The 18,313-nt window shown below is 42.5% G+C and overlaps 2 protein-coding genes across 2 annotated transcripts in view; one reads left to right on the top strand and one right to left on the bottom strand.

Moving 5' to 3' along the window:
- Window positions 1-110: 110 nt before the first annotated feature.
- GSTO1 (glutathione S-transferase omega 1) lies at window positions 111-10,303 on the bottom strand. Its single transcript, NM_214050.2, has 6 exons — window positions 10,198-10,303; window positions 9,872-9,980; window positions 6,011-6,233; window positions 3,274-3,372; window positions 1,380-1,486; window positions 111-343 (listed from the first exon to the last, which is right to left on the bottom strand). The coding sequence occupies exons 1-6, from the start codon at window positions 10,229-10,231 to the stop codon at window positions 190-192; spliced, it is 726 nt and encodes a 241-aa protein (NP_999215.1). The 5' UTR covers window positions 10,232-10,303; the 3' UTR covers window positions 111-189.
- A 4,459-nt stretch (window positions 10,304-14,762) lies between these two features.
- CFAP43 (cilia and flagella associated protein 43) overlaps window positions 14,763-18,313 on the top strand; it is a 128,265-nt gene continuing 124,714 nt past the window's right edge. Inside the window, exons 1-3 of the mRNA XM_084995350.1 lie at window positions 14,763-14,849; window positions 16,797-17,037; window positions 17,899-17,995. The gene's annotated coding sequence lies outside the window, so the exon portion shown is untranslated. The remainder of the gene's footprint in view (window positions 14,850-16,796; window positions 17,038-17,898; window positions 17,996-18,313) is intronic.

Genomic DNA, 18,313 nt, shown 5'->3' with positions numbered 1-18,313 from the left:
AATGTGTTTACATTTCTGCAGAAGGGCCCTGAGGAAACCCCACAGTTAGACCATAGTGTCTAATGAGAGAAGGTGATCCAATGAGATAATGAGAGCACTGGAAAAGTATGTTTTTATTTCACATGTTTATTATTCATATTTAGGGAAGGAAAATATCAGGTACATCATAGTTGCTGACTCCTGTCCCCATCAGAGCCCATAGTCACAGGCCTCTGGGCTGTTCTGCAAGTAGAGGTCATTGAAAGCTCGAAGGTCTCTCGGTTCAATGTGGAGGGCTGATACCGCCGGATCTTTCATCATGGCTGCCATCCAGAGCTTAAGTTTTGGAGTGTGGTCTATACACCTGTGAGAGATGGAAAGAACGGAGGTGTGAGCAAGGCTAAATAGGAAAGCATTGCAAAGTCTCCTCTATATCATTAGTACCAGTCTGCAGCCTCCTTTTGTGTTTTTCTAACCTTTCACAAATTTTTCTCTTTTTTTAGGGCCACACTTGCAGCATATGGAGGTTCCCAGGCTAGGGGTCAAACTGGAACTAGCTGCAGGCCTATGCCACAGCCACAACAATGCTAGATCTGAGCCATGTCTGCAACCTACATCATGGCTCACAGCAATGCCAGATCCTTAACCCACTGAGAGAGGCCAGGGATACAACCTGTGTCCTCATGGATACTAGTCAGATTCATTTCCCCTGAGCCATGATGGGAACTCCCACAAATTTCTTTGAATATCTCTTTAAAGTATGCAAAATCATTGAATATGAGATTTGGAAGATATTGGAGAGGTCTTGGTTCTGTTGAAGAGGCATCTAAGACTAGAGTGAAGTGACTTGCTCAGTTTAGTGTGAGAACTTGTCCAAACTGAGAGACTGATAGGTTTCTTAAATGAGAACAAGAAAGGAAACCAATATGGTATATAATTAGCATTTTCTGGTCAGATCGTATCTAAATATTACCCTGAATAGCTCTGAGCTCTAAGAAGTGGGAGTAAGCCAAGGTAGCTGCCAAACTTCAAAACATGGAGTTTGGACAAGAGTGCAGGACTCTTGCTGATAAATGGGTGCTGGCATTAGGCACACAGTCCTGCATAACATCCTTATAAAAATGTACATCCTTAAGGATTTTTAACCAGGAGGGAAGGACTAAATTGATTTTAAAACATATTACCACATGGCACAGAATTCCCCACCCCCAGGGATGGGGGAAGAATGGTGAGGCCAGGTGGATGGCATGCCCTGGAAAGTCCAAGACCCCTCCTGTCTGCTTGTTCCCATTCAAGCCAGGTGAATGAGGTATTTTAATTACTGCTTATAAAAGAGGTCAATATATACTATTCCAGTTGTCATTGTCCTAATTTATGCACAAGGTATTCAAATGTCTTACTCATTTAACTCCAGGGCTTCCAGCCTTTCAAACCAGGGCCAGATGAGGTAATCAATCATAGAAAGAGAACTTCCACCAAAGTATGTTGTCTTCTTTTTGGTCAGAACCTGAACATTAAACAGCATAAGAGTACTTCTTATTTGTGCATCTGGTAAAATTCATTTTCAGAAATGATAAAAGCAAGTTAAGTTAAGCAAGTGACATATCCAAGTTAGCTTTTCCAAGTATGATCAGTTTAAGATTTAGGATCTCTTGGTTTGGGATGAAGCAAAACAATCATCAAAATAAACTGGAAAGTAGAGAAAAATAAAACAAGCCACAGAGTAAAAGATCTTTGTAATACAAATATTCCCCCCCCCCCCCGCAAAAGGACTGGTATTCAGAATGTAGGAAGACCAGGGAATCAATATGAAAACACCTATCAAGAAATTGGGCCAAGACTTGAACTTCACAAAAGAGGAGTCCAAACACAGGGAACTATATCTAGTCACTTGTGATAGAACATGATGGAGGATAATGTGAGAAAAAGAATGTATAATATGTGTGACTGGGTCACTTTGCCGTACAGTAGAAATTGACAGAACACTGTAAACCAACTATAATGGAAAAATAAGAATCATTAGAAATAAAAAAAGAAAAAAATATATATGTACACACATATTTAAAAAAAAGGGGGGGGGGGAGTCCAAATGGCCAATAACCATTTGAGAAGGTGCTCAACTTCATTAGTCATCAGGGAAATTCAAATTAGAACCAAAATGTCATTCCACTTCACAATCATCAAAATGTTTAAAATGAACAAAACAAAGTATAGGTGGAATCACTGCTGAGAGGAATGTAAATTGGTACAACCATGTTTTAATAGTATCTGCTAAAGTCGAGTGCATGCATAATAGTAAACCAGTAATTCTATTAGTCAGAAATGTGAACGTAGGGGTTCCTGTCATGGCTCAGTGGTTACTGAATCTGACTAGCATCCATGAGGACGCAGGTTCTATCCCTGACCTTGCTCAGTGGGTTAAGGATCCAGCGTTGCTGTGAGTTGTGATATAGGTCGCAGACGCGGCTCAGATCCCGAATTGCTGTGGCTGTGGTGTAGGCCAGCAGCTACAGCTCTGATTAGACCCCTAGCCTGGAAACCTCCATATGCTGCAGGTGCAGCTCTAAAAAGACAAAAGACAAAAAGAAAAAAAAAGAAATGTGAACATATATTCACAAAAAAATAGGTATAAAAACCTTCATTACAGTTCCCTTGTGGCTGAGGAGGTTAATCCACTGCAGAGTCACTACAGCAGCTTGGGTCAATGCTGTAGCACAGGGGGTTTTTCCTGTCTTTTAAGGGCCGCACCTGTGGCATATGGTGATTCCCAGTACAGAGGTCGAATTGGAGCTGTAGCTGCCAGCCTCTACCACCGCCACAGCAACTCAGGATCTGAGCCATGTCTGTGACCTACACCACAGCTCCTAGCAATGCCAGATCCTTAACCCATTGAGAGGCCAGGGATTGAATCTGTGTCCTCATGGATACAAGTCAGATTGGTTTCCACTGAGCCAAGACGGGAACTCCTGCTGTGGCACAGGTTTGATCCCTGACCTGGGAACTTTCGCATGCCATGAGCACAGCCCAAAAAAAAAAAAAAAAAAGTTCACTGCAGCTCTACTTATAATAGCCCAAAAAGGAAATGATTACTATTTCAGGAATAAAATGGATAAATAAATTCTACAACGGCCATATCTTGGAACATTATACAAGGAGTAGGAATGAACTACACATAACATAGATGAACCTCACAAACCTATAATTCTATGAAAGAAGGAAAGAGTAGAAGGAAGCCAAGAGTGAATATAATGTACCATTTACTCTCCATAAAAGCGAAGAGAAACAACTGATTACCTCCTCTAGCTTGCTGAATTCTTTACGTAATTCTTCTTTTAGGCCAGAGCAGTCTGCCTCATTTTCCCTTCTAATAAAGCGTATTAGCAAAGGCGGTACCTAGACAGAAAATAATTTTTTAGTTCATCAGTGTGAGGCTAACTATTCAGCCCCATCATACAAAAGCATGATAGAACCCTCATAGTCCCAGTGTCAGGATGTTCTAGAAACCTCAAAAGTGCACCAATTCCTGTGTTCACAGAGATCACATCCTGATTTTAGAAACAGTTTTGTAGCCTAAGATGCTGCATTGGTTAGAATTTTATAAGCTGCAAATAAGAGAACCTTTGGAGAGTTTGAGTCAAAAATGTCTTAAAAGGACCCTGAGTGGCTCGTAGAATTGTTGAGAGACTTTTGAACAAACACGTTTGGAACTAAGCTGGAACTTTCCCAAGTCATGCTCAGAACTGAACTGATGGGAAGCACCCATTGCTGCCACAGAGCTGAGCACTGGATGCTAAAGTTGTGCCACTGCCAGAAGTTGAACTCTGAGGTAACCAATGCCACCCTGCAATTTAACCTTGCAACCACTTTGGCTCCTGAAAGCCAGGAGCTCTGCCACCAGCCACTCTCACCAGCAGAACCAGGGCCTCACACCAAGTCTGTTTACCCACATTGCTCAATTCAAAATTGAACTATACCATGTGTGTGTCTGAGAAAAAGAACCTTGCTGTCAGGCCTTAGTCCCAGGTGCAAAGGGACCTGGGGAAGAGACTTTCCTGATTTATACCTTGGGGAGGGCATGAGAAGACAGTTCAAAGTGGTTGACGACCTCAAGATTTGACAGGTGGTGTGTCAGATGCTTTACCACTTGTGATGGAGAAGTTTGTGTGTTTTAATACTTTGGTCTTTGATAGTGTGTCGCCACAAGAGACAGAAGTCCACTCGTCCCAGTGTAAGTAAACAGACAGAATGTCCTGAAACCCCATCCATGTTTGTAGAGCTTGCCTTCATTGGAACTGGATGTGGGCAGACAGCCCTTCCTTCCACTTTTCCATTTGGGACATTCATCTCTGCTTCTTCCTAAATGTCTGTTCCACATTACTTTCCATATATTGATTCCCTTTGCAATGCTCTTAATTTTTGCTTTCCTAAAAATTCACTTTTTATGTAGCTTTTGTTTGTCAAGTCTCCAAGGTTCCAAAGTCTTAACACATACATTGTCTTAGTCTCTGCGTCTCACTTTCAAATTCCCAGAAGAGAAGATGATTGGTCTGAGGGTACATTTGGGGGCATTTCTGATTTGCTAAGCTGTGGCCAGGATGGTGGGGTCATATGCTTCTAAGGCCACCTCTTCCCTGAATGTGAGCAGGGAAGTAACAGTGGGCATCTCTAACTTTTAGCTCATTTTCTTTCTAGAGAATACAGTCAACCTCTTGTTATTATTTTTGATAATCTAGCATCTTTCTTGTAAATACCATATTCCCTCTTCACCGTCTTTGATGGCAGCCATTTCTAGTATTTTTCCACTCTCATTCTGCCAAACAGACAACACCCTCTTCCTTCCCCACTGGATTCTCATTGCAGTGTCTCCTTAAACAATATATTCTCCCTATAGGTCTCATCTTCTAGGTATTTCTCTGACCATTTCTTTCTCTACAGATTAGAGATCTCTTTATATGTGGACATATATCCTGACAAGGTGACTATACAACAGGATATAACCGGATGTCACCTTTATTGTTGTCTACTGTTGATTCATTTCCTTATTTTTTCACTTCCTTGTATACAGTAATTTTTTAAACTAACCTGTAACATTGATGCTAATTAAAATACAGACAGCTCTTCTAAAGTAATGCCAATAACTCAGTCAGCAAGGAGCTATTGCCAACACACAGGAGATGCTCACTGCTAGACACTATGTGTCTAAAACTAACACAGTATTTTCGCTGTGTAGGCTTCTGCTCTAGATGATTTTTATCTATGGGGAGGGAACAATTTTCATACTCATTTTACAAATTATGGGCTGAGGCACAGAAGTAAAATATTAAGTACTTGCTCAGAGTCACATAACTAGGAAGTGGCAGAGCTGGTCACATGCCTAGGCAGTGAGCTGAGAGTGATGGAAATATAGCCCAACCTTCAAGAGGGTCATAGCCGAGGGGCAACACACAGGCAAGAAGGTAGGCAGTTACCACAGGGGAAAGTTAGCATATGTAGGAACACAGAGCTGGGCATTAACCCAGCCTGGACAAGTTTCTAGAAGACAAGAGTATCTGGGCAGGTACAGTGGTCCATTGGTATCCTCTGTGGGGGTGGTGGGTGTTTGAGGACACCCCTCCATACCAAAATCAAAGGATGTTGTATAAATTGGCACAGTAAAGTGAGCCCTCAACGTCTGAGGGTTCTGCTTATACAGAAACGCTGACTACAGAGCAAAGAGGACTTGGAGACAACCAGGCAAAGAGAGAAGGAGGAAGAGTCTTCCAGCAAGTTGAGAAGAAGGTGGCAAGTTTGGAAAAAAGAAAAACATTCAGCGTGGCAGGAATACACCGGGTCAGAAGAGGGAAGAGGCATACCTTTGGAGAGGTAAATAGGATCCAGACCATGAAAGGGCTTGCAGCACATGGCAGAGCTGACAAGAGCATCACCCTGTTGGTTTGCTACTCCCAAATCATTGAACCATGAGTGACAACACTGATTTAGCTTCACAACCAAAGGTGTTTCAAATGGGAGCTGAAATGTCTTACACACACACCTTAGAAGACAACTCAAAGACCATCTTTTGGCAAGCTTTCTCATAGGGGTCATCTGGCAACAGCTTCTTCCCTGGATATGCTTCATCCAGGTACTCACAAGTGATGGCAGATTCATAGATCAGTTGACCCTGACTGTTTTCCAGAACTGGCACCAGACCTGAGGGATTCTTCTGGAAGAACCACTCAGGCTTATTTTTCAGGTTGATGTTGATGACTTGATGCCTGAAAGACACATAGAAGACAGTCAAGAGAGTAACATTTCTTTTGTACTCCTGAAGAAAGCTTCACTGGTTCCACCACCCACTTATCTATCTGATCAGACCCCAAATTCAGGAGTCAGCTCAGCCTTGATTCCTTCCCTCTGTCCCGTCTTCCTGAAATCAGATGGGTCATCAAGACCTGTCAGCTAGACCTCCAGATCACATTCTGGCTTTATCTACTTCTCAGCTTTAACACTGCCACCTTGTCTAGGACATTATCTGGCACCTGGACCTCTACAGTAGTCCCCCTGGTCCCTCTGCTTCCACAGTGGCCTCCTTACAGTCCATCCTCCATGCACTGGATCAGCAAACTGGATCAGTGACCCTCCTGCTTGCTTACAAGCCCTCAGCTGCTCCTCACTGCAGTGAGGATTAAACTCTAAACCCCTTTGCATGCCATTTTATCTGTCTTCTGCTTATCTGTTATATCTCTTTCCTATGACTTTCCATCTGGTCATTATGATCTGGCCACACTAGCCCCATTTATATTCCTTGTATGATGTTCGTCACTGAACTAGTATGTATTTGAAATCACTTTGCTCAATTATACTTTTATTATGTCACCTCCCTAGAATATAACGTCCATGAAACCAGGGATCTTGTGAGTCTTGGTCATATTCATAAGCAAACATGTAAATGAGCAAAATTTTAAATAGATTTAAATGCTATGAAGAAATATAAGCAGTTTTAGATAGTTATTCAGTATGTATTTGTTGAATAAATAGGTGGAAATGCTTTAAGATTGTTAGGAAGATATTCCATGTGGGGCTAAGAAGTATTTTAACTGTATATTATATGAGGCAACTAATTGAATTGTGTCTACACCCCACTACTTGAGAATCAACATGATAAAATTCAATTCCTTTTGCTAATCTAAATAGAAAATTCCTTACTTTTTTTTTTTCCCCAAGTACAGTTATGATTCAACCCCTAGCCTGGGAACTTCCATATGCCACAAATATGGCCCTGAAAAAGCAAAAAAAAAAAAAAAAAAAAAGAAATTTCCTCACTTTCTACCAGAATATTAAGGGAATCAAAAAAAAAAAAAAAAACCTTTCAGATTAAATCTCCATTGGCTGATGTTTTCAAAAAAATGTACATGGGTAAATTACACTAGGTAAACCCATACAAAAGAAAACAGGTGAAGTCCAGGCTGTATTAAGACTGTTTTTAGATCTAACTCTTATCTTGTCTGAGAGATTTTAGGGGAAATAAGAGAAAGGAAAGTTTCATATAATCATTTTCCCCATCCACCTCAGTAGCTAGAACAGCATTTAGCTTGAGGATTTATTTATTTATTTATTTATTGTATTTTTTTTGTCTTTTTTGTTGTTGTTGTTGTTGTTGTTGTTGTTGCTATTTCTTGGGCTGCTCCCGCGGCATATGGAGGTTCCCAGGCTAGGGGTTGAATCGGAGCTGTAGCCACCAGCCTACGCCAGAGCCACAGCCACGCGGGATCCGAGCCGCGTCTGCAACCTACACCACAGCTCACGGCAACACCGGATCATTAACCCACTGAGCAAGGGCAGGGACCGAACCCGCAACCTCATAGTTCCTAGTTGGATTCGTTAACCACTGCGCCAAGACGGGAACTCCTAGCTTGAGGATTTAAATATGCAACACCCCACCCCTCACCAGGCCATGGATTGAACACTGGCCTCTGTGTGCCAAAAGGTTCATGTGCTTACAGACCACTGAACACACAGATACAAGCCACTGCAAGAAAAACTAATCTCCTTGCCAAGGAAATTATCATTTCTGAATTTTTTTTTTTTTTTTTTTTTTGCCATGAAACAGAAAGGTAAATACTGGGCTTTTGTAATAAAGAAGGTTCTCAGAACACACATGCATCTTGGTAACTTGGCAACATGAGCCAACAAGTCAAGGTCCCTGCCAAACAAGTTGGAAGATGTGCCTTTAGAGAAAACCATGCTTTATTAGAGTCTATCAGATGGTAAAATCTAGTACACTAATGGAAATCTCCTGGGACTCAAAACTAATCCATGAACATAGAAGACCTCTGTTTGTGCTACTTAGCAGCTGTTATTACTCTTTACCTTCCATATACACACATGTACATGGTATAATCACTTCAGTTTTCCTTTGGAAAACTGTCTCAGTAAACAAGGTAGGGTTGTCTTCAACCTAGAGTTCCAGAAAGACACTAACCCATGACTTAGTGCCACAGCATAATAGCTGTGTCTTGCTTCTGGACTTACTTTATAATTGTATGAGCAGAAGATATGGTGCTTTTTTTTTTAATCAAATTTTAATTGTATTTCCCTTTCTTGCAATAAATGAATACTTACTAATACAGGAAATATTACTGTATTTGGATAAAAATAGTTTTGGATAAATTTCACCAAATATTGCGTATTTTGCTATGTGTTTAGAATCAGTTTCATCCAAATAAGATGCAAATTTTACTGCAGTGATAGCTAATCCAAAAATAATTCATTTTTTTAAGAGCACATCTTACAATTCTTTTTTTTTTTTTTTTTTTGTCTTTTGTCCTTTTAGGGCCGCACCCGAGGCAAATGGAGGCTCCCAGGCTAGGGATCTAATCAGAGCTGAAGCTGTTGGCCTACACCACAGCCACAGCAATTTGGGATCCGAGCCTCATCTGCAACCTACATCACAGCTCACAGCAATGCTGGTTCCTTAACCCACTGAGTGAGGCGAGGCATCGAACCCACAACCCCATGGTTCCTAGTCGGATTCGTTTCCCCTGCACCATGAAGGGAACTCCTCATCTTATGTTTCTTTTAGGGAAAAGAATTGCTTGCCTAATTCTCCACCTAGAAAACTAAAATTAATTTACGAACTCTAAGCACATAAATGGAAATTTTCTTAAGAATAGGGGCTGGTTTTAAACCTCCACATCTAATGTCTGTTCAACAGATTCCAAAAGTCATTGGAAGAGAGGTAGTGACAATGGATATTTAACAGAGAAAACTGAAGTGACTTGCATATTTCCTGCAGATAACCCATTTGTCATCACCATACAGGTTTCAATGACTCTTCCCCAAAGTCTGAATTTTTAGGCATAGACACTTCCTGTGACTCAGCAAACAATCCAACCTTTAGAAATATACAAAGTACAGTTATGTCAGCACTCTGCCAGGAGGAAGGTCAAGGTCTGGACTCTGGACTGGGGTGAATCAACAATTCAGGAAGGGATCTTATCTTCAGAATAACAGGAAAGGATATCAAATAAGCCAGATAAGAATGGAGAAATGGCGTGAAAGGGAAAAGACAGTGCACCAGGAATCGGGAATCTACCAGAGCTAAAAGAGCCTCACCTGAATACCAGTCGAGTGATCCCAGCCTATCACTAACTTTACTGAAGCTTCAGCTTTCTGGATCCATTAAATTGTTAATCTAAATGCGGTGTTCTAGACTGGTGGAGTCTGTAGCATTCCCACTGCCCTCGGAGGAAAGGATTAGGTTCATAGCTTTACATGTCCTCCCAAAAGTTTGAGAATAATTTATTTTGCAGTAAAAGAAGCTATGGGGACCCTGTCTGAGATTCCCACTCGCGCCGCTTGCAGCAGCTGGTTCTTGGCCTGAGAGGAGAGCTGCTGCTGCCTTGGTTCTCACCGGATTCCCTTGGCATTCAGGACCAGGAGAGTCCTCTGGGCGAAAGGACAGAATCTCATGCTGTAGACACGGATCAGGCCCTCGGGGACCGGCCCCGGGGGCGCACTTCCTGTTGGGAAGAAGGGGAGGCAGTTACAGCCCAGAGAGTATCTGGGACCCGTGGCCTCCCGCAGACCCCGGGCCTGGCCCTAGCTCGCTGAGGCCAGGGCCGATTCTCCCAGGTGGGGGCCCCCCTATGGCTGGCTCAGCTCCAGAGCAGCGGCTCCCGGACACGTGGCCGAGGGTCGCTCAGATTTTTCCCGCAGATCGTGGTGGGCCGGCCTTACCCTTCCCCAGGCTTCTGGCTGATCCTCCAGACATCTTGGCGCAGCAGGGGTTGAGCTCTCTTCCTGAGTTGCCCAGCGATTCAGGAAGTCGGTCGCCACTCTCTCCCTCCCTATCTCTTCCAGAAGTGCCCTCCCGAAAGGCCACTTCTGGGCTCACTTGCTCTTCAGGGAGGTGTGCCCAGGACCTCGCGCTCCGCCCACGCTGGAAGCAAACAGGCGCGCAGGAGCCCAGTGGCGGCCCGACCAGCACACAGGCACTTTCTCACCCAGCGCTTAAAGGAAGGCGCCGCCCTCAACCCGGGCGCCTGGAGGCGAATTGCGGCCGGCGGAGATGCCCGCCTGGAGCAATTCCACCCAGGGCTGGCCTTCCTGGTTTAGTGAGAGCGAGGCTTAAAACACCGCAGGTGGCTGTTATGCCACAGTTCATCATGCTGGCCATGAGGTGCACGCACTCCGAGATGCACAATAGAAGATCTAAATCCTCAAGAGCCTTTTCTGACCCCGAGCGATGGTGGTCTCCGGTCCACCCTGCTGGGGTCCGCGCCTGACCCTGACTCTGACTCTGATCTCCCTCAGCCAGTGCCCAGGCCGCAGGGAGGTGCTCCCTGGCAGCCCTCACATTACTCCGACCTGGTCGCTGCTCTCCCTCTGCCCCGAGGCCTCCCTGACTTTAGGGCCTGTGGCCCCAGACCCAGTGCACACCCAGGATTCCAGAATATGTTCTCTAGAGTTTCCTTTTTCCAGGACCTGAGACCAGGTCGCCCAGCCACCTGGAGAGCCTTTTCCTTTTTCTGTTGGTACTAGCCTAATATAACTACTGGGAAGGCTGCTGTCTCTCCTCTCACCCTGTCACCTTTTACTGAAATCTCTGCTGCCTCTGTGCACTGATGCCAAATAAAAATATGAAGACAGAGTTTTGGAGGAAATAGAAAGAGTAGCTTTATGTATTTGCCAGGCAAAGAGGGAACACAGTAGGTCATTGTCACAGACTGTGTTCCCCATCCTTGGGAAAAGGAAGAAGTCCTACAGTCAGGGCTCATTGTCTAGGGATAGGTGATTGAGATCAAAGCTGTGTCAGCCTCGCATCCTTTTTCCTCCTACAAAACATCCAGTCACAGCTCGCATCAGGTAGATCAGTAACTGGTTCTGCTCTCTCTGCGGTTATCAGCCTGAGACTTTCTTCTCTGAAATGAAGAATACTACAAGGGAGAGTGAGGAGAAAGGAATGCCAGGTGCTGGAAATAATTCAGAGAGTGATTAAGGAACTAGCTCTGTGAGGGACAAATCTAGTTACATGAACTCAAGATTAGCGATAGCTAAAAACAGTTAAAATTAGGGCTGCTTAACACTTTAAGGCCTGTTTTTGCTGTTCCCACAGCCATTTACTTTGTTTTTCCTTTTTATTAGCAGGGAAAAGAATGTCCCATTATTCTTTTCTACAGTAAGAGCCTCATACAGTCTTGCTCCATTACACTTTTAATTTTCACCCAAAGAAAACAGCCCATATCTGGATATTGCTAACCTCAGAAAGATGGTCTGCTTTCAAAATTTAAATATGGAGAAATTGAAGCCCAAATAGACTCAGAGTTAGGCAGGTGGGTTAGTGAATTTAGTCCACAAGTCTATGAATAACGTCTGGCCAGAACCACTGCTTTATTAGCTCCTCTTAATTTAGAGGTTGGGAAAGAGGGGATTCTACGGTACATGGTACAGATACTGGAAAAGGGTAGTCAATGTTTTGTTTGTCCAAATATATTTTCAAGCTAGTAACTCCTGTGCCATTTATTGAGGGCAAGTGGTGGTGGGGGAGCTGGGTAGTATTTTTATTTTGATAAGTTCTGTCTTGTGAGAGGCAGAGTGAGGTGATAAACAAACCCATCTCAGAGCCTTCCTGCCTGGGTTTGATCCTAACTCCACCCTTGTATTAGTTTGCTAGGGCTGCTATGTCATAGTGCCACAAACTGAGTGGCTTAAACAAAGGAAATTTATTCTCACAGCTCTGAAGGCTGGAAGTCTAAGATCAAGGTGTCAGCAGGGTTGGTACCTTTTCAAGACTGTGAGAGAGAATATGTTCCATGCCTCTCATCTAGAGTCTGGCAGTTTGCTGGCAATCTCTGGGACTCCTTGAAGCATAGAAGCCTTATCTCTGCTTCATCTTCATATGTCTTCCCCTGTGAGCATGTTCCTGTGCAAATGTCTCTTCTTTATAAAAGTACCTGTCATATCAGATTGGTGCCCATCCATATTAATTAACTAATTACAACTGCACTGCAATGAACCTATTTTCAAATAAGATCACATTTTGAGGTGCTGGGGATATAGAGCTTCAACATATGAATCTATGAATTCATAATTCAACATATGAATTTATTATAAAACCATATGAATTACAGTAGCCCCTTAGTAATGTGTGAATGTGGGCAAGTTCTATCTGTATTTCAATCTCCTCATTTGTAAAATGGAGCGGTGAAAACTTAATACCTCTCTTATAGAGACTGAAGAAAGATTAAATTAGTTAATAAATAGAAAACAGGAGTTCCCCTCTTGGCTCAGTGGTTAATGAACTCGACTAGTATCCATGAAGACTTGGGTTTGATCCCTGGCCTTGCTCAGAGGATTAAGGATCTGGCATTGCTGTGGTGTAGGTCACAGACGCGGCTCAGATATCGCATTGCTGTGGCTGTGGTGTCAGTCGGCAGCTGTAGCTTCGATTCGCCTGGAAAACTTCATATGCCACAGGTGCAGCCCTAAAAAGACAAAAGACTAAAACAAACAAACAAACAAAAAAAAACACATTCTTAGCACAGAATGAGTGGTAAATAAATGTTATTATTATAGATACTAAATTAAAAAATAGACCACATTTTTGCTAAAACATGGCTTTTGCTTAACTTTTTTAGAAAATTAATTTTTAGAAGGTCTTTAGCGCATTAATGATATCATGGAAATTAACCATGGCCAAGTATAAAGTTAAACTTGGCCAGGCAAAATTTCTGATTGGCCAAACTAAGGATTTCAGGTGTAGGGATTATTTGAGAACTTTTATTTGGAATAGCTCATCCTCTAATTAGTATGAAAAGTGTAACAATTTGTTGTAATGATTAGAAAGATCCAATTCATCAATAAGGTAACTTCCTTAGAGAAAGAAATTAAAAACAAAAGACACTGTCCCAGGAAACCACTGCTCTGTAGTGCTGCTCTGCATCACATTGGATCAGCTCCAAGCCCTTTGTGGTTGTGTGCATCGTATATGAACATCTGGATACACACTGCTGTTAGCCACAGGTAAAGGCATTTCACATTTTTTTGCAGCTATAATTGTCAGCAATTGACCTGAAGGAGCTAAACTGAACTGATTCTGCTGGTTGAAGATCAAGAGTTGGAAGACTTGTGATAGCTTTCTTCCTTCTAAGTGCCACCTGCTTTTGCAGACCGTATATACCCACTTGATACAACATTCTTCTGTGGATTTTCAGGAATGTAATTTGAATAATTTTAAGCAATTTAAGTGGTTCTTGAATCTGTGTGTCCTAGCTTATCGTCCTCGGTATGGTTCAAATAAAATTCTTTTCCATTCCTAGGATAGATTTGTTTATTGATTATTTCCCTTTACAGTTCCAAATGACTAGCACATGAGATACTTGGTAAATATCTCTGGATGAAAAGAAGAGAAGGTGACAAGATGGGAAGGAAAGGAGTGACCTAAAGAAGGGAAGAAGATAGGTCTAGAAAGGACGAAAGAAGGCAAAGGGCAGCGGGCAGGGGAGAGCATGAGAGGGGAGGGCAGAAGCAAGGACAAACTGCTGCCCTTCCCACAAGTTATTTCTAGGAGCTGTCTGCCTCTTTGAAATAGCTGAGGGTACATCAGAAAGTGTAAAAAAGTAATTAAAGGTTTGGCACTCCAGATGTAGACTAGAGTTGGCTTTATTTATTTATTTATTTGCTTTTTAGGGCCGCTGGTGCAGCATATGTAAGTTCCCAGGCTAGGGGTGAAATGAAAGCTGCAGTTGCTGGCCTTGTGTCACAGTCACAGCAACTCCGGATCAGAGCTGTGTCTGCGACCTTCTCCACAGCTCAGGGCAACGCTGGATTCTCAACCCACTGAGTGAGGCCACGGATCAAACCCACATCCTCGTGGATACTAGTCAGATCCATTTCCGCTGCTCAGCAACTGGGAACTTCCTCTAGAGTTGGCTTTAAAAAATCCCACTCAGCTTTGTAGCCTTGAGCAAATTATTTCTCTTATCCTCCCTTTCCTTTTCTGTAAAGTGGGACTGATGAGGATTTGAATATTATATAAAACTATACCCGCACGAATCTTGGACAGTCAGCCCTCAACATTTCATTCTAGTGCTGAGACTTAGCAACTTTGTTAATTATTTGCCGCGGGCTGGGCCATTCCAGTACCCGCCCCGCGCTTCGCGCGTCGCTCTCCATTCGTCAAGACCCCTCCACCCCCAGAACTTTCACCAATCCGCTTGACTCAAACATGAGCGTCTCAAAGGACAGAGCCAATGGGCGCAGGGGTTACGAAGCGGTAAACAGTGGAGGCAACTCGGGCGGGCGGGCTGGGGCTTCGGAATAACCCGGCAGATCCTAGTTGGGTTCCACGTTTACCGCGGGTGGCCCAGCTGCGAGGCTCACGGCTCATGGTACAAGGCTGGGAACGAGACGTAGCCCGAAGCGCCGCGTCCGTGAGGTTCACTGCCGCCCGCCTCCTAACTGACTCGGTCTTGAGGAAATTTTTCCCTCAGCTGTACCCGCAGCTTCCTCTCCTGTAGACCTGCTCTCCCACAAATTCGACATCTTCTCCTTCAACCCCAAACCCTCCTGCAGACTTCCGTTCTCTGTGAATGCTCTCCGTTCCACCCCCAGCCCCACTCCGTCCCCTTTTTCACTTAACACATTTCCAGCTCTTTCCACGTCTTTGGTGACTTTCCCCAAACTTAATGACCTCAATCCCTTCCCTTTAACTCCCGTCCGTGGACTTTGGGTTTATTTGCATTTGTGGTGATCGTAAGCATCTGCAAGGATGTAACTTGGCATTTCGTTCCTTCCACATGCTAGAGTGTTCCCGGCACTCTGTTCCACGGGGCGTCCTGCACCAGCCCGGCTGTACTCTCCATTCCCTTGACATTTTTCTTTAAGCATATTTTAATAATTAAATAGAGATAGAGTCTCCCCTCACCCCAGACTCCTCCATCTAGCTTACATTCACCACACATTTCTTACTTTAAAATATGTTCCTTTCGAACTGCAAACCAAAAATCTACAATTGATACACAAACAAGGAATCTCTGGAGAATAACTATATCTCATAATAAATAAGTGCATATTGTTTATCACATCACTTAGAATGGTGTAATGCCTATATTGAAGAATCAATAAGATGTAACAAATTGTGAGGACATATTTATATAGTTACCCTGTTTTTTAACCAATTTATGCATTTTAGATTTTACTTATTTTCAGAGGGTGTATTATTTTTGTTATTCTTACCAGTTAAGTTATTCTTTTTATGATGCTATATAAAATATTTAATGGTATAAAATATGTTCCTTTCATGTTCTGACCTTTTCATTCATGTTGACTTATTCCTTTTCCTTTCTGCATTTATCTCTAGTTTGATCTAAAATATGGCTACACACGTTCCATTTTTGTAAAGAAGCAATTTTCCTTCTGGGTTCACAACCACAAAGCAAGCTGTCCTATTCAAAGATGTTTTTTACAGTTTATTTTTAAAATCAAAACTAGTTATAAAGCAAAGGCCCAGGTTGCACCCTGTTTTCTATTGGGATCAAGCTCTTTTCTCTCTCTGTTTTGACTTTTTCTTTCCCAGCATGCAAGACCCCAGAAATCCTTCTGAGATTTTCTCAGGTTTGAACAGAGGTTTTCCTTCATTGGAAGAGCTCTCTGAGGAGGGCTCTTAGACTTAAATGCAGATGGGAACTTTCCCATCTGCATTTAAGTTTCTGGAATGCCTGCACTCAAACTGGTCTCACCGCTGGCACGTGTGTTCTTTTATCTTTGAGATTGTTTTGGGCAGAATGGGAGTGAAAAGAGATTAGATGTGTGGAAAGACAATCCTTGTGTTTCAAAGATTTCTTGATTTTTGTTTGCTTTTTTTAAGAAAAGACTTTTATTTTATTTTACTTTTTCATTTTATTTTCTGCTTTTTAGGGCCCCATCCACAGCCTACGGAGGTTCCCAGGCTAGGGGTTGAATCAGAGCTATGGCTGCCAGCCTGTGCCACAGCCACAGCAACATGGGATTCGAGCTGCTTCTGTGACCCACACCACAGCTCACGGCAATGCCCGATGCTTAACCCATTGAGCGAGGCTAGGAATTGAACCCAAAGCCTCATGGTTCCTAGTTGGATTGGTTTCTGCTGCACTATGATGGGAACTCTAAGAAGAGTTTTCTTGTGGTGCAGCAGATTAAAGATCTGGCATTGTCACTGCTGCGGCAAGGGTTTGATCCCTGGCCTAGGAACTTCCACATGCAGTGACCACAGCCAAAATAAATAAATAAAGTAAAGTAACAAGAAAATAAAAATAATTTGAAATATGATCTATTGATGGCGACATATCTTTTCCTAGATGCGTGCAAGGATTCCTAAGCAGAATGTTGTGTCAAGGACAGCACCATTTGCTACCCTTGTGGGAATTGCATAATACTTATTACCATGGAAATTAGGACTGTGCCGAAGTTTATGAATGGAATTGTGGGCATCCTGGAAACTCACATTCCTTATGAAGTTGTGGCTTTCTCTGACTGTCGGCTAAGACTCCTCATCTACATATACAACTTTTCTGGATTGACATAGGACCAAATTAAAAGGTATCTTGTAAGACCTTTCTTCTGCCATGACTGAAGGATTTAGTTCTAAGATGTGCCCAGATCTAGCTCTTATAAATGAAGGGTTTTCTTGGCTTTTTGAAGGTTTTTTTTTCATTGTGGTGGGAATTTCAGTTTATTTCCTTTTTTTTTTTGGTAATACACCTTTATAAGGAAGGAATTAGGCTCATCACAGTGAATTTAATTAAGTGGGCTAGAACCCTGCTACTCGAATTGTGGTCTGCTTACAGTCAACATTGCGTCACCTAGTATGCTTGTTATATATGAAAAAACTCTGCTTTCATTAGGGATCTACTGAATTGTAATTGGTATTTTAACCAAATTCCCCAGAGGAGGTCATAGGCACATTAAACTTGAGAAGCACAAGGCTATAACGCTCCATTAGATCACAGAAACCCTGAGGTATTTCAAGTTGTTTGAAAAACTTTTTAACTTACCTTGTTTCATATATTTATGCAATATTTTATGGTTCTTGGGGACAGACATAGTGCAGTGTGCTATGGAGGTTCCCAGGTTAGGGGTTGAATCAAAGCTACAGCTGCTGGCCTGTGGCACAGCCACAGCAACGTGGGATACATGGGGATACACATGGTGCAGTGTGCTCAGTTTGACACTAGAGACAGTGACCTCATGGTCTTAATTCACTCTAAAAACTTTTTAAAATAGATCTTAACTTTGATTTTACTTTTCTGTTCATATTTAGAAACCAGCTGAGACATCTCTTATTCCAGGAGCTAAATGCTTTTGAATTACGGAAAATTATTAGGCATGGGAAGTTTAACTATACGACTATAGTTACTCTGAACATGATGACTAATCCTTGTAATGGATTTTATATTTTAGGCAATGTTCTTCTGGATTACACTTTACTTTCCTTCAGTTACTGTGGCACCTACCTGGCAAGTTACTCCTCCCTCCTAGAATTTGAACTGGCCCTCTGGTAAGTTGCAGCCTTCTGCAGAATTCCTTTCATTGGGTCACATTTTAATCTTGTCCTCTGGATTTTATCAAAGGCGCTATGCATATGGAAAAGTGGAAGGAATAAAAGTCCTAATCATAAGTTTAATCTAGTTGCTACTTTTAGGCAGAAATTTGGCAGAGCAAAAGCTAAAAGAGATTAACTACCATCTTTCTCTTTTTATTAACATGTTATATTTTCTTTGTTGGGTAAAGAATACATGGGTAAGTACATAGTTTCATCTCTTTAAAAAACAATTGGTACCTTTGAATTATTTCATATTTTCCACTAATGTTGAAA

The sequence above is a fragment of the Sus scrofa genome, chromosome 14 (genome assembly GCF_054392235.1).
Source record: "Sus scrofa isolate SSC_HxYL_T2T_F1_AM1 chromosome 14, Sscrofa_HxYL_maternal_Yorkshire_Landrace_v2.0, whole genome shotgun sequence".
Lineage (NCBI taxonomy): Eukaryota > Metazoa > Chordata > Mammalia > Artiodactyla > Suidae > Sus > Sus scrofa.
This window is presented reverse-complemented; position numbering and strand designations above follow the sequence as displayed.